This window comes from Salmo salar, unplaced genomic scaffold, assembly GCF_905237065.1.
Source record: "Salmo salar unplaced genomic scaffold, Ssal_v3.1, whole genome shotgun sequence".
Classification (NCBI taxonomy): domain Eukaryota; kingdom Metazoa; phylum Chordata; class Actinopteri; order Salmoniformes; family Salmonidae; genus Salmo; species Salmo salar.
In genome coordinates this window covers 57,501-72,500 of record NW_025548130.1, presented here as the reverse complement: position 1 = coordinate 72,500, position 15,000 = coordinate 57,501, and the positions used below count along the sequence as shown (strand labels likewise).

General features: G+C 45.1%; 1 protein-coding gene across 1 annotated transcript in view; it reads right to left on the bottom strand.

Annotated features, from left to right (window-relative positions):
• Positions 1 to 15,000, bottom strand: part of LOC106594277 (TBC1 domain family member 1) — an 81,546-nt gene that overhangs the window by 36,915 nt on the left and 29,631 nt on the right. Inside the window, exons 9-11 of the mRNA XM_045711938.1 lie at positions 13,998 to 14,081; positions 6,569 to 6,900; positions 2,612 to 2,740 (exon numbers count right to left, since the gene is read on the bottom strand). Coding sequence (XP_045567894.1) covers positions 2,612 to 2,740; positions 6,569 to 6,900; positions 13,998 to 14,081 — 545 coding nt within the window. The remainder of the gene's footprint in view (positions 1 to 2,611; positions 2,741 to 6,568; positions 6,901 to 13,997; positions 14,082 to 15,000) is intronic.

The following is a 15,000-nucleotide window of genomic DNA, read 5'->3' as shown; positions in this document are numbered from 1 at the left end:
ATCAATTATTACTACAGGGGACTATCCTGGCTAAATGCATCAATTATTACCACAGGGGACTATCCTGGCTAAATGCATCAATTATTACCACAGGGGACTATCCTGGCTAAATGCATCAATTATTACCACAGGGGACTATCCTGGCTAAATGCATCAATTATTACCACAGGGGACTATCCTGGCTAAATGCATCAATTATTACCACAGGGGACTATCCTGGCTAAATGCATCAATTATTACTACAGGGGACTGTCCTGGCTAAATGCATCAATTATTACTACAGGGGACTATCCTGGCTAAATGCATCAATTATTACCACAGGGGACTATCCTGGCTAAATGCATCAATTATTACTACAGGGGACTATCCTGGCTAAATGCATCAATTATTACTACGGGGGACTATCCTGGCTAAATGCATTAATTATTACTACGGGGGACTATCCTGGCTAAATGCATCAATTATTACTACGGGGGACTATCCTGGCTAAATGCATCAATTATAACTACGGGGGACTATCCTGGCTAAATGCATCAATTATTACTACGGGGGACTATCCAGGCTAAATGCATCAATTATTACTACAGGGGACTATCCAGGCTAAATGCATCAATTATTATTACAGGGGACTATCCTGGCTAAATGCATCAATTATTACTACAGGGGATTATCCTGGCTAAATGCATCAATTATTACTACAGGGGACTATCCCGGCTAAATGCATCAATTATTACTACGGGGGACTATCCAGGCTAAATGCATCAATTATTACTACGGGGACTATCCTGGCTAAATGCATCAATTATTACTACGGGGGACTATCCTGGCTAAATGCATCAATTATTACTACAGGGGACTATCCTGGCTAAATGCATCAATTATTACTACAGGGGACTATCCTGGCTAAATGCATCAGTTATTACTACAGGGGACTATCCTGGCTAAATGCATCAATTATTACTACAGGGGACTATCCTGGCTAAATGCATCAATTATTACTACAGGGGACTATCCTGGCTAAATGCATCAATTATTACTACAGGGGACTATCCTGGCTAAATGCATCAATTATTACCACAGGGGACTATCCTGGCTAAATGCATCAATTATTACTACAGGGGACTATCCTGGCTAAATGCATCAATTATTACCACAGGGGACTATCCTGGCTAAATGCATCAATTATTACCACAGGGGACTATCCTGGCTAAATGCATCAATTATTACTACAGGGGACTATCCAGGCTAAATGCATCAATTATTACCACAGGGGACTATCCAGGCTAAATGCATCAATTATTACTACAGGGACTATCCTGGCGAAATGCATCAATTATTACTACGGGGACTATCCAGGCTAAATGCATCAATTATTACTACGGGGGACTATCCAGGCTAAATGCATCAATTATTACTACGGGGGACTATCCAGGCTAAATGCATCAATTATTACTACGGGGGACTATCCAGGCTAAATGCATCAATTATTACTACAGGGGACTATCCAGGCTAAATGCATCAATTATTACTACAGGGGACTATCCAGGCTAAATGCATCAATTATTACCACAGGGGACTATCCTGGCTAAATGCATCAATTATTACTACAGGGGAATATCCTGGCTAAATGCATCAATTATTACTACAGGGGACTATCCTGGCTAAATGCATCAATTATTACTACAGGGGACTATCCTGGCTAAATGCATCAATTATTACTACAGGGGACTATCCTGGCTAAATGCATCAATTATTACTACAGGGGACTATCCTGGCTAAATGCATCAATTATTACTACAGGGGACTATCCTGGCTAAATGCATCAATTATTACCACAGGGGACTATCCTGGCTAAATGCATCAATTATTACCACAGGGGACTATCCTGGCTAAATGCATCAATTATTACCACAGGGGACTATCCTGGCTAAATGCATCAATTATTACCACAGGGGACTATCCAGGCTAAATGCATCAATTATTACCACGGGGGACTATCCAGGCTAAATGCATCAATTATTACTACGGGGGACTATCCAGGCTAAATGCATCAATTATTACTACGGGGACTATCCAGGCTAAATGCATCAATTATTACTACGGGGGACTATCCAGGCTAAATGCATCAATTATTACTACGGGGGACTATCCAGGATAAATGCATCAATTATTACTACAGGGGATTATCCTGGCTAAATGCATCAATTATTACTACAGGGGACTATCCTGGCTAAATGAATCAATTATTACTACAGGGGACTATCCTGGCTAAATGCATCAATTATTACTACAGGGGACTATCCTGGCTAAATGCATCAATTATTACTACAGGGGACTATCCTGGCTAAATGCATCAATTATTACTACAGAGGACTATCCTGGCTAAATGCATCAATTATTACTACAGGGGACTATCCTGGCTAAATGCATCAATTATTACTACAGGGGACTATCCAGGCTAAATGCATCAATTATTACTACTTCATACCTACTGGTATGAAGAACAGACGTCCTGATACAGGATACAGTCACCCTCCTCGCTCAAACAGGGGTGTGTGTGTGTGTGTGTGTGTGTGTGTGTGTGTGTGTGTGTGTGTGTGTGTGTGCGTACCATTGCTGTCCGTGTTTTTCTGGGGGTGTAGCGACACGTAGGAAGATCTGTTGTCTCCAGGAGTGTCTCCGTAGAGGACTGTCTCCTACCACACACACAGCTACCGGACTGGACAGGGCTGCTACGTCACTGGAATACACACACACACACACACACACATTAATACACACACAGCTACCGGACTGGACAGGGCTGCTACGTCACTGGAATACACACACACACATTAATACACACACAGCTACCGGACTGGACAGGGCTGCTACGTCACTGGAATATACACACACATTAATACACACACACACACACACACACACACACACACACATACCGGACTGGACAGGGCTGCCACGTCACTGGAATACACACACACACACACACACACACATTAATACACACACAGCTACCGGACTGGACAGGGCTGCTACGTCACTGGAATACACACACACACACACACACACTACCCCCATGTTGGGACACACACAAACTTAAATACACACCCCACACTAGGACGAGTAAGTGGTATATAAAACTCACAGGTAGAAGTGTGGTGTGGTGGGGTATGGTGGGGTGGGGTATGGTGTGGTATGGTGGGGTATGGTGGTGTATGGTTGGGTGTGGTATGGTATGGTGTGGTATGGTGGGGTATGGTGGTGTATGGTGGTGTATGGTATGGTATGGTGGGGTATGGTCTGGTATGGTATGGTGGGGTATGGTATGGTGTGGTGGGGTATGGTGGGGTATGGTGTGGTGGGGTATGGTATGGTGGGGTATGGTGGGGTGGGGTATGGTGGGGTGGGGTATGGTGGGGTGGGGTATGGTATGGTGGGGTATGGTGGGGTATGGTGTGGTATGGTGTGGTATGGTTGGGTGTGGTATGGTATGGTGTGGTGGGGTATGGTGTGGTGTGGTATGGTGGGGTATGGTATGGTATGGTGGGGTATGGTGGGGTATGGTGTGGTGGGGTATGGTATGGTGTGGTATGGTGGGGTATGGTGGTGTATGGTTGGGTGTGGTATGGTATGGTGTGGTATGGTGGGGTATGGTGGGGTATGGTGTGGTATGGTGGGGTATGGTGGTGTATGGTATGGTGGTGTATGGTGTGGTGTGGTATGGTGTGGTATGGTGGGGTATGGTGGGGTGGGGTATGGTGTGGTATGGTGGGGTATGGTGGTGTATGGTATGGTGGTGTATGGTGTGGTGTGGTATGGTGGGGTATGGTGTGGTGTGGTATGGTGTGGTATGGTGGGGTATGGTGTGGTGTATGGTATGGTGGTGTGTGGTATGGTGGGGTATGGTGTGGTGGGGTATGGTGGGGTATGGTGTGGTGGGGTATGGTGGGGTATGGTGGGTTGTGGTATGGTGTGGTGGTGTATGGTGGTGTATGGTGTGGTATGGTGTATGGTGTGGTATGGTGGTGTATGGTGTGGTATGGTGGTGTATGGTGTGGTGTGGTATGGTGGTGTATGGTGGGGTGTGGTATGGTGTGGTGGTGTATGGTGGTGTATGGTGTGGTATGGTGGGGTATGGTGTGGTATGGTGTATGGTGTGGTATGGTGGTGTATGGTGTGGTATGGTGTGGTGTGGTATGGTGGTGTATGGTGGGGTATGGTGTGGTATGGTGGTGTGGTATGGTGTGTGGTGTATGGTGGTGTATGGTGTGGTGGTGTATGGTGTATGGGGTGGTGTATGGTGGGGTGTGGTGGGATATGGTGGTGTGGTATAGTTTATGGCGGTGTATGGTGGGTTGGTGGGGTGGTGTATGGTGGGGTGGTGGTGTATAGTGGGGTGGTGTATGGTGGGGTGGTGTATGGTGGAGTGGGGTGGTGTATGGTGGGCTGGTTTGGTTGTGTGGTGGTGGTGTGGTTTGGTGGTGTATGGTGTGGTGGTGTATGGTAGGGTGGGGTGTGGTGAGATATGGTGGTGTATGGTGTGGTGGTGGTGTGGTATAGTGTATGGTGGTGTATGGTGGGGTGGTGTATGGTGGAGTGGGGTGGTGTATGGTGGGGTGTTGTATGGTGGGGTGGTGGTGTATGGTGGGGTGGTGGTGTATGGTGGGGTGGTGGTGTATGGTGGGGTGGTGGTGGTGTATGGTGTATGGTGGGGTGGTGTATGGTGGAGTGGTGTATGGTGGAGTGGTGTATGGTGGGGTGGTGTATGGTGGGGTGGTGTATGGTGGGGTGGTGGTGTATGGTGGGGTGGTGGTGTATGGTGGGGTGGTGGTGTATGGTGGGGTGGTGGTGGTGTATGGTGGTGGGGTATGGTGGGGTGGTGGTGCTGTATGGTGGGGTGGTGTATGGTGTGGTGGTGGTGTATGGTGGGGTGGTGGTGGTGTATGGTGGTGTGGGGTATGGTGGGGTGGCGTATGGTGGGGTGGCGTATGGTGGGGTGGCGTATGGTGGGGTGGCGTATGGTGGCGTATGACGTGGTGGTGGGGTGGTGTATGGTGGGGTGGTGGTGTATGGTGGGGTGGTGGTGTATGGTGGGGTGGTGGTGTATGGTGGGGTATGGTGGTGTATGGTGGGGTATGGTGGTGTATGGTGGGGTATGGTGGTGTATGGTGGTGTATGGTGGGGTGGTGGTGTATGGTGGGGTGGTGTATGGTGGGGTGGTGTATGGTGGGGTGGTGTATGGTGGGTTGGTGTATGGTGGTGGGGTGGTGTATGGTGGGGTGGTGTAGTGGTGGTGTGGTGTAGTGGTGGTGTGGTGTATGGTGGGGTGGTGTATGGTGGGGTGGTGTGGTGGTGTATGGTGGGGTATGGTGGGGTGGTGGTGTATGGTGGGGTGGTGTATGGTGGGGTGGTGGTGTATGGTGTGGTGGTGTATGGTGTGGTGGTGTATGGTGTGGTGTAGTGTAGTGTGGTGTGGTGGTGTGTGTACCTCCTCTTGTCTAAGTCACAGGGGTGGCTCTCGTGGACAGGAGCGAGGAGTTTGAGGAAGTTAGGAACAGAGGAGGAGGAGTGGAGACGGGCACGTAGACCCCCAGAGGACTGACAGAGATGAGAGAGAGAAAGGAGGAGAGGAACATTAAAGATATAGACTAGACAGACAGGAAGTAGCAGGGAGAGAAACTGAAACATAGTGATACAGACAGGAAGTAGCAGGGAGAGAAACTGAAACAGCGATAATGACAGGAAGTAGCAGGGAGAGAAATTGAAACATAGTGATACAGACAGGAAGTAGCAGGGAGAGAAACTGAAACACAGTGATACAGACAGGAAGTAGCAGGGAGAGAAACTGAAACACAGTGATACAGACAGGAAGTAGCAGGGAGAGAAACTGAAACAGTGATACAGACAGGAAGTAGCAGGGAGAGAAACTGAAACACAGTGATAATGACAGACAGGAAGTAGCAGGGAGAGAAACTGAAACGCAGTGATAATGACAGACAGGAAGTAGCAGGGAGAGAAACTGAAACACAGTGATAAAGACAGACAGGAAGTAGCAGGGAGAGAAACTGAAACACAGTGATAATGACAGACAGGAAGTAGCAAGGACAGACACTGAAACAGAATGATAATGACAGACAGGAAATGAACAGAAAGAATAAAGGAGGGGTGAAGGCGCTCACCTTCGTTTGGCCAGGCGACCCCCGAAAGGGGGGGATGAGGGTCGATGAGAGAGGAGAGGAGAGGGGAAGGAGAGGAAAGGAAGCGTAAGGTCCGCTTGAAGTCTTCTGGAGAACAGAGAACGACAGAGAACGAGAGAGAGAGAGAGAGAGAGAATAAGGATGGAAATACAGAAGAAAAGGAGGAGTGAAGCGGGTGACGGAGGATGAGAGGGTGTTGACTTTCCCCTCAGGAGGAACACAACAGGAAGTACCATATTTAAGACAGGAACTCCGCGTGTGTGTGCCCCATTCAGGACAACAAGCGAGACGAAAGCCAACCATCCAAATAGAAGTGATGACGTATTATTCTAAATGCACACACACACACACACACACTCTTCAGCTCTTACTTGCTCTGGTGCGGCGTGTCGGTGCTGACGGAGTAATGCCGGACCAGTTTGGGCTTGGTGGAGCCGCTGGGGACCTGGGGTGTGTGTGTATATGAGGGGGTGTCGTCAGGGTAGGAGGGAGAGTGATCGTGGTAGGAAGGGGAGTGGCTGAAGGTGCTTGCACGCCGCCTGAACCCGTGTCGCTGGGACAGCGTGTCCCCGGAAGACAGAGAGAGGGACGAGAAGGAAGGAGAGCCGGAGAGAGGAGAGCTGTCCAGACGTTTCAGGTCCCCTGTAGAGTTGTGAGACCGCAAAGGATTGGAGGAGGGGAGGGGGTCTTCTAGGGAGGGGTCCTGGGGAGGGAGAAGGAGAGAGAGAGAGGGAGAGCGAGAGAGGGAGAGCGAGAGAGCGAGAGGGGGAGAGCGAAGAGCGAGAGGGGGAGAGAGAGAAGAGAGAGAGGAGGGAGAGAGAGAAGAGAGAGAGGGGGAGAGAGAGAAGAGAGAGAGGGGGAGAGAGAGAAGAGAGAGAGGGGAGAGAGAGAAGAGAGAGAGGGGGAGAGAGAGAAGAGAGAGAGGGGGAGAGAGAGAAGTGAGAGAGGGGGAGAGCGAGAGAGCGAGGGGAGAGGGGAGAGAGGGGAGAGGGGGGAGAGAGCGAGAGAGCGAGGGGAGAGAGAGAGGGGAGAGGGGGAGAAAGAGAAAAAGAGTTGGAGTTAGAGAGACAGATACAGTTTACCGGCCTGTTTATTAGGTACACCACCCCGTACACCTAAATGGATGGTTCCTACAGACAGTGGGTCACGTGGACGTGTCTTGTTATATAAAGCAGGCAGACAGGCATCAAGACATTCAGTTACTGTTCCATTGAACCTTATGGGCAACACGTGTGACCTAAGTGACTCTGAGCGTGGTGTGATGGACGGGGCCAGGCGCGACGGATTCAGTATGTCAGAAACGGACGCCCTCCTGGGCTTTTAACAGACGACAGTATCTAGGGTTTATACTGAGAATGGTGTGATGATTTTAACAGACAGTATCTAGGGTTTATACTGAGAATGGTGTGATGATTTTAACAGACAGTATCTAGGGTTTATACTGAGAATGGTGTGATGATTTTAACAGACAGTATATCTAGGGTTTATACTGAGAATGGTGTGATGATTTTAACAGACAGTATATCTTGGGTTTATACTGAGAATGGTGTGATGATTTTAACAGACAGTATCTAGGGTTTATACTGAGAATGGTGTGATGATTTTAACAGACAGTATCTAGGGTTTATACTGAGAATGGTGTGATGATTTTAACAGACAGTATCTAGGGTTTATACTGAGAATGGTGTGATGATTTTAACAGACAGTATCTAGGGTTTATACTGAGAATGGTGTGATGATTTTAACAGACAGTATCTAGGGATTATACTGAGAATGGTGTGATGATTTTAACAGACAGTATATCTAGGGTTTATACTGAGAATGGTGTGATGATTTTAACAGACAGTATCTAGGGTTTATACTGAGAATGGTGTGATGATTTTAACAGACAGTATCTAGGGTTTATACTGAGAATGGTGTGATGCTTTTAACAGACAGTATCTAGGGTTTATACTGAGAATGGTGTGATGATTTTAACAGACAGTATCTAGGGTTTATACTGAGAATGGTGTGATGATTTTAACAGACAGTATCTAGGGTTTATACTGAGAATGGTGTGATGATTTTAACAGACAGTATCTAGGGTTTATACTGAGAATGGTGTGATGATTTTAACAGACAGTATCTAGGGTTTATACTGAGAATGGTGTGATGATTTTAACAGACAGTATCTAGGGTTTATACTGAGAATGGTGTGATGATTTTAACAGACAGTATCTAGGGTTTATACTGAGAATGGTGTGATGATTTTAACAGACAGTATCTAGGGTTTATACTGAGAATGGTGTGATGATTTTAACAGACAGTATCTAGGGTTTATACTGAGAATGGTGTGATGATTTTAACAGACACAGTATCTAGGGTTTATACTGAGAATGGTGTGATGATTTTAACAGACAGTATCTAGGGTTTATACTGAGAATGGTGTGATGATTTTAACAGACAGTATCTAGGGTTTATACTGAGAATGGTGTGATGATTTTAACAGACAGTATCTAGGGTTTATACTGAGAATGGTGTGATGATTTTAACAGACAGTATATCTAGGGTTTATACTGAGAATGGTGTGATGATTTTAACAGACAGTATCTTGGGTTTATACTGAGAATGGTGTGATGATTTTAACAGACAGTATCTAGGGTTTATACTGAGAATGGTGTGATGATTTTAACAGACAGTATCTAGGGTTTATACTGAGAATGGTGTGATGATTTTAACAGACAGTATCTAGGGTTTATACTGAGAATGGTGTGATGATTTTAACAGACAGTATCTAGGGTTTATACTGAGAATGGTGTGATGATTTTAACAGACAGTATCTAGGGTTTATACTGAGAATGGTGTGATGATTTTAACAGACAGTATCTAGGGTTTATACTGAGAATGGTGTGATGATTTTAACAGACAGTATCTAGGGTTTATACTGAGAATGGTGTGATGATTTTAACAGACAGTATCTAGGGTTTATACTGAGAATGGTGTGATTATTTTAACAGACAGTATCTAGGGTTTATACTGAGAATGGTGTGATGATTTTAACAGACAGTATCTAGGGTTTATACTGAGAATGGTGTGATGATTTTAACAGACAGTATCTAGGGTTTATACTGAGAATGGTGCATCAAACAGAAACCCTCAAGTCAGGGGCAGTCCTGTGGGTGAAAACAGCTCCATCATGATGAGAGAGGTGGAAGGAAAATGGCAATAATTGTACAAGGACTCTAGTCTTCTGGTGCGCGCGAACAGGAGCGCGGTCCTCGTTATTTTTCTCCGGTATTGGAAACAGTTTATTCCGTCTTCAATTTTATCGATTATTTACATTTTAGGGTACCTGAGGTTGAATTAGGAAAGTTGTTTGAAATGTTTGGACCAGGTTTACAGGTAACTTATTAGATAGTTTGTAGTCATGTTGGGCGAGTTGGAACAGGTGTTTTTCTGAATCAAACGCGCCAAATAAATGGACATTTTGGGGATATAAAGAAGGAATTTATCAAACAAAAACGACCATTCATTGTGTCACTGAGACCTTTGGGATTGCAAAAAGCTGAAGATCTTCAAAAAGGTAAGGCATTTATTATATCGCTATTTCTGACTTTCGTGTCGCACCTCCCTGGTTGAAAAAGGGTTTTCATGTTTTTGTAAGCGGGCGCTGTCCTCAGATAATCGCATGGCGTGCTTTCACCGTAAAGCCTTTTGAAATCTGACACAGCGGCTGGCTTAACAAGAAGTTAAGCTTTATTTTTATGTATTACACTTGTATTTATATGAATGTTAAATATGAATATTTCTGTATTTTGAATTTGGCGCTCTGCGATTTCACCGGATGTTGTCGAGGTGAGTCGCTAGCGGGACACCTGCTCTAGAAAGGTTAAACAATGTAAAGGCAAAGCTACCAAATACTAATTGAGTTTATATGTAAACTTCTGACCCACTGGGAATGTGATGAAAGAAAATAAAAGCTGAAATAAATAATTCTCTCTACTATTATTCTGACATTTCACATTCTTAAAATAAAGTGGTGATCCTAACTGACCTAAGACAGGGAATTTTTACTAGGATTAAATGGCAGGAATTGTGAAAAACTTCCGACTTCAACTGTACCTGTCCAGTAGAGATAGATACCTGTCCAGTAGATATAGATACCTGTCCAGTAGAGTTAGATATAGATACCTGTCCAGTAGATATAGATACCTGTCCAGTAGAGTTAGATATAGATACCTGTCCAGTAGAGTTAGATATAGATACCTGTCCAGTAGATATAGATACCTGTCCAGTAGTTAGATATAGATACCTGTCCAGTAGGATATAGATACCTGTCCAGTAGGATATAGATACCTGTCCAGTAGTTAGATAAGATACCTGTCCAGTAGATATAGATACCTGTCCAGTAGATATAGATACCTGTCCAGTAGAGATAGATACCTGTCCAGTAGATATAGATACCTGTCCAGTAGATATAGATACCTGTCCAGTAGAAGTATAGATACCTGTTCAGTAGATATAGATACCTGTCCAGTAGAGATAGATACCTGTCCAGTAGATATAGATACCTGTCCAGTAGATATAGATATAGATACCTGTCCAGTAGATATAGATATAGATACCTGTCCAGTAGATATAGATACCTGTCCAGTAGAGATAGATACCTGTCCAGTAGTAGATATAGATACCTGTCCAGTAGATATAGATATAGATACCTGTCCAGTAGTTGATATAGATACCTGTCCAGTAGATATAGATACCTGTCCAGTAGAGTTAGATATAGATACCTGTCCAGTAGATATAGATACCTGTCCAGTAGAGTTAATAGATACCTGTCCAGTAGATATAGATACCTGTCCAGTAGATATAGATACCTGTCCAGTAGATATAGATACCTGTCCAGTAGATATAGATATAGATACCTGTCCAGTAGATATAGATACCTGTCCAGTAGATATAGATACCTGTCCAGTAGATATAGATACCTGTCCAGTAGATATAGATACCTGTCCAGTAGATATAGATACCTGTCCAGTAGAGATAGATACCTGTCCAGTAGATATAGATACCTGTCCAGTAGAGATAGATACCTGTCCAGTAGATATAGATACCTGTCCAGTAGATATAGATACCTGTCCAGTAGAGATAGATACCTGTCCAGTAGATATAGATACCTGTCCAGTAGACATAGATACCTGTCCAGTAGATATAGATACCTGTCCAGTAGATATAGATACCTGTCCAGTAGAGTTAGATATAGATACCTGTCCAGTAGATATAGTTACCTGTCCAGTAGAGTAGATATAGATACCTGTCCAGTAGATATAGATACCTGTCCAGTAGATATAGATACCTGTCCAGTAGATATAGATACCTGTCCAGTAGAGTTAGATACCTGTCCAGTAGAGTTAGATATAGATACCTGTCCAGTAGATATAGATACCTGTCCAGTAGATATAGATAGATACCTGTCCAGTAGATATAGATACCTGTCCAGTAGATATAGATACCTGTCCAGTAGATATAGATACCTGTCCAGTAGATATAGATACCTGTCCAGTAGAGATAGATACCTGTCCAGTAGATTTAGATACCTGTCCAGTAGAGTTAGATATAGATACCTGTCCAGTAGATATAGATACCTGTCCAGTAGATATAGATACCTGTCCAGTAGAGATAGATACCTGTCCAGTAGAGTTAGATATAGATACCTGTCCAGTAGAGTGATATAGATACCTGTCCAGTAGATTAGATATAGATACCTGTCCAGTAGATATAGATACCTGTCCAGTAGATATAGATACCTGTCCAGTAGAGATAGATACCTGTCCAGTAGATATAGATACCTGTCCAGTAGAGTTAGATATAGATACCTGTCCAGTAGAGTTAGATGTAGATACCTGTCCAGTAGATATAGATACCTGTCCAGTAGATATAGATACCTGGGAAGTAGTTAGATACCTGTCCAGTAGATATAGATACCTGTCCAGTAGAGATAGATACCTGTCCAGTAGATATAGATACCTGTCCAGTAGATATAGATACCTGTCCAGTAGAGATAGATACCTGGGCAGTAGTTAGATACCTGTCCAGTAGATATAGATACCTGTCCAGTAGATATAGATACCTGTCCAGTAGATATAGATACCTGTCCAGTAGATATAGATACCTGTCCAGTAGATATAGATACCTGTCCAGTAGAGATAGATACCTGTCCAGTAGATATAGATACCTGTCCAGTAGATATAGATACCTGTCCAGTAGATATAGATACCTGTCCAGTAGATATAGATACCTGTCCAGTAGAGTTAGATATAGATACCTGTCCAGTAGATATAGATACCTGTCCAGTAGATATAGATACCTGTCCAGTAGAGTTAGTATAGATACCTGTCCAGTAGAGTTAGATATCCTGTCCAGTAGAGATAGATACCTGTCCAGTAGATATAGATACCTGTCCAGTAGATATAGATACCTGTCCAGTAGATATAGATACCTGTCCAGTAGATATAGATACCTGTCCAGTAGATATAGATACCTGTCCAGTAGATATAGATACCTGTCCAGTAGATATAGATACCTGTCCAGTAGATATAGATACCTGGCAAGTAGTTAGATACCTGTCCAGTAGATATAGATACCTGTCCAGTAGATATAGATACCTGTCCAATAGATATAGATACCTGTCCAGTAGATATAGATACCTGTCCAGTAGATATAGATACCTGTCCAGTAGATATATAGATACCTGTCCAGTAGATATAGATACCTGTCCAGTAGAGTATAGATACCTGTCCAGTAGATATAGATACCTGTCCAGTAGATATAGATACCTGTCCAGTAGATATAGATACCTGTCCAGTAGATATAGATACCTGTCCAGTAGAGATAGATACCTGTCCAGTAGAGTTAGATATAGATACCTGTCCAGTAGAGATAGATACCTGTCCAGTAGATATAGATACCTGTCCAGTAGAGATAGATACCTGTCCAGTAGAGTAGATAGATACCTGTCCAGTAGATATAGATACCTGTCCAGTAGATATAGATACCTGTCCAGTAGATATAGATACCTGTCCAGTAGAGATAGATACCTGTCCAGTAGATATAGATACCTGTCCAGTAGATATAGATACCTGTCCAGTAGATATAGATACCTGTCCAGTAGATATAGATACCTGTCCAGTAGATATAGATACCTGTCCAGTAGATATAGATACCTGTCCAGTAGATATAGATACCTGTCCAGTAGATATAGATACCTGTCCAATAGATATAGATACCTGTCCAGTAGATAGAGATACCTGTCCAGTAGATATAGATACCTGTCCAATAGATATAGATACCTGTCCAGTAGATATAGATACCTGTCCAGTAGAGATAGATACCTGTCCAGTAGATATAGATACCTGTCCAGTAGATATAGATACCTGTCCAGTAGATATAGATACCTGTCCAGTAGGATATAGATACCTGTCCAGTAGATATATAGATACCTGTCCAGTAGGATATAGATACCTGTCCAGTAGATATAGATACCTGTCCAGTAGATATAGATACCTGTCCAGTAGATATAGATACCTGTCCAGTAGATATAGATACCTGTCCAGTAGATATAGATACCTGTCCAGTAGAGTTAGATATAGATACCTGTCCAGTAGATATAGATACCTGTCCAGTAGATATAGATACCTGTCCAGTAGAGATAGATACCTGTCCAGTAGATTTAGATACCTGTCCAGTAGACATAGATACCTGTCCAGTAGATATAGATACCTGTCCAGTAGATATAGATACCTGTCCAGTAGATATAGATACCTGTCCAGTAGAGTTCAGTGTGGAGTTTGATGAACTGATGTTTCCGTCTCCGTTCTCTCTCTGAGTCCTGGCTTTGCTACTTCCCTGGAGAAACACAACACTCAAAGATTAACACACAGGTTCACACACGTTAAAACAGATGCCCAGACACTCCCCCCCTCCAGACACCCCCTCCATACACTCCCCCTCCCCAACACCCCCTCCATACACTCCCCCCCTTCCAGCCCCTCCAGACACTTCCCCTACCTTCCAGACGCCCCCCTCCAGACACTTCCCCCTACCTTCCAGACCCCCCTCCAGACACTTCCCCCTACCTTCCAGACCCCCCCTCCAGACACTTCCCCCTACCTTCCAGATGCCCCCTCCAGTCACTTCCCCCTACCTTCCAGACCCCCCTCCAGACACTTCCCCCTACCTTCCAGACACCCCCCCAGACACTTCCCCTACCTTCCAGACCCCCCCTCCAGACACTTCCCCCTACCTTCCAGACGCCCCCCTCCAGACACTTCCCCCTACCTTCCAGACGCCTCCCCTCCAGACACTTCCCCTACCTTCCAGACGCCCCCCTCCTAGACACTTCCCCTTTCCAGACGCCCCCCCTCCAGACACTTCCCCTACCTTCCAGACGCCCCCCTCCAGACACTTCCCCCTACCTTCCAGACACCCCCCCTCCAGTCACTTCCCCCTACCTTCCAGACGCCCCCAGACACTTCCCCTACCTTCCAGACGCCCCCTCCCTACCTTCCAGACCCCCTCCAACACCCCTACCTTCCAGACCCCCCCTCCAGACACTTCCCCTACCTTCCAGACACCCCCTCCCAGTCACTTCCCCCTACCTTCCAGACGCCCCCCTCCAGTCACTCCCCCTACCTTCCAGATGCCCCCCCTCCAGACACTTCCCCCTACCTTCCAGACCCCCCCTCCAGACACCCCCTACCTTCCAGACCCCCCCTCCAGACACTTCCCCTACCTTCCAGACGCCCCCCTCCAGACACTTCCCCCT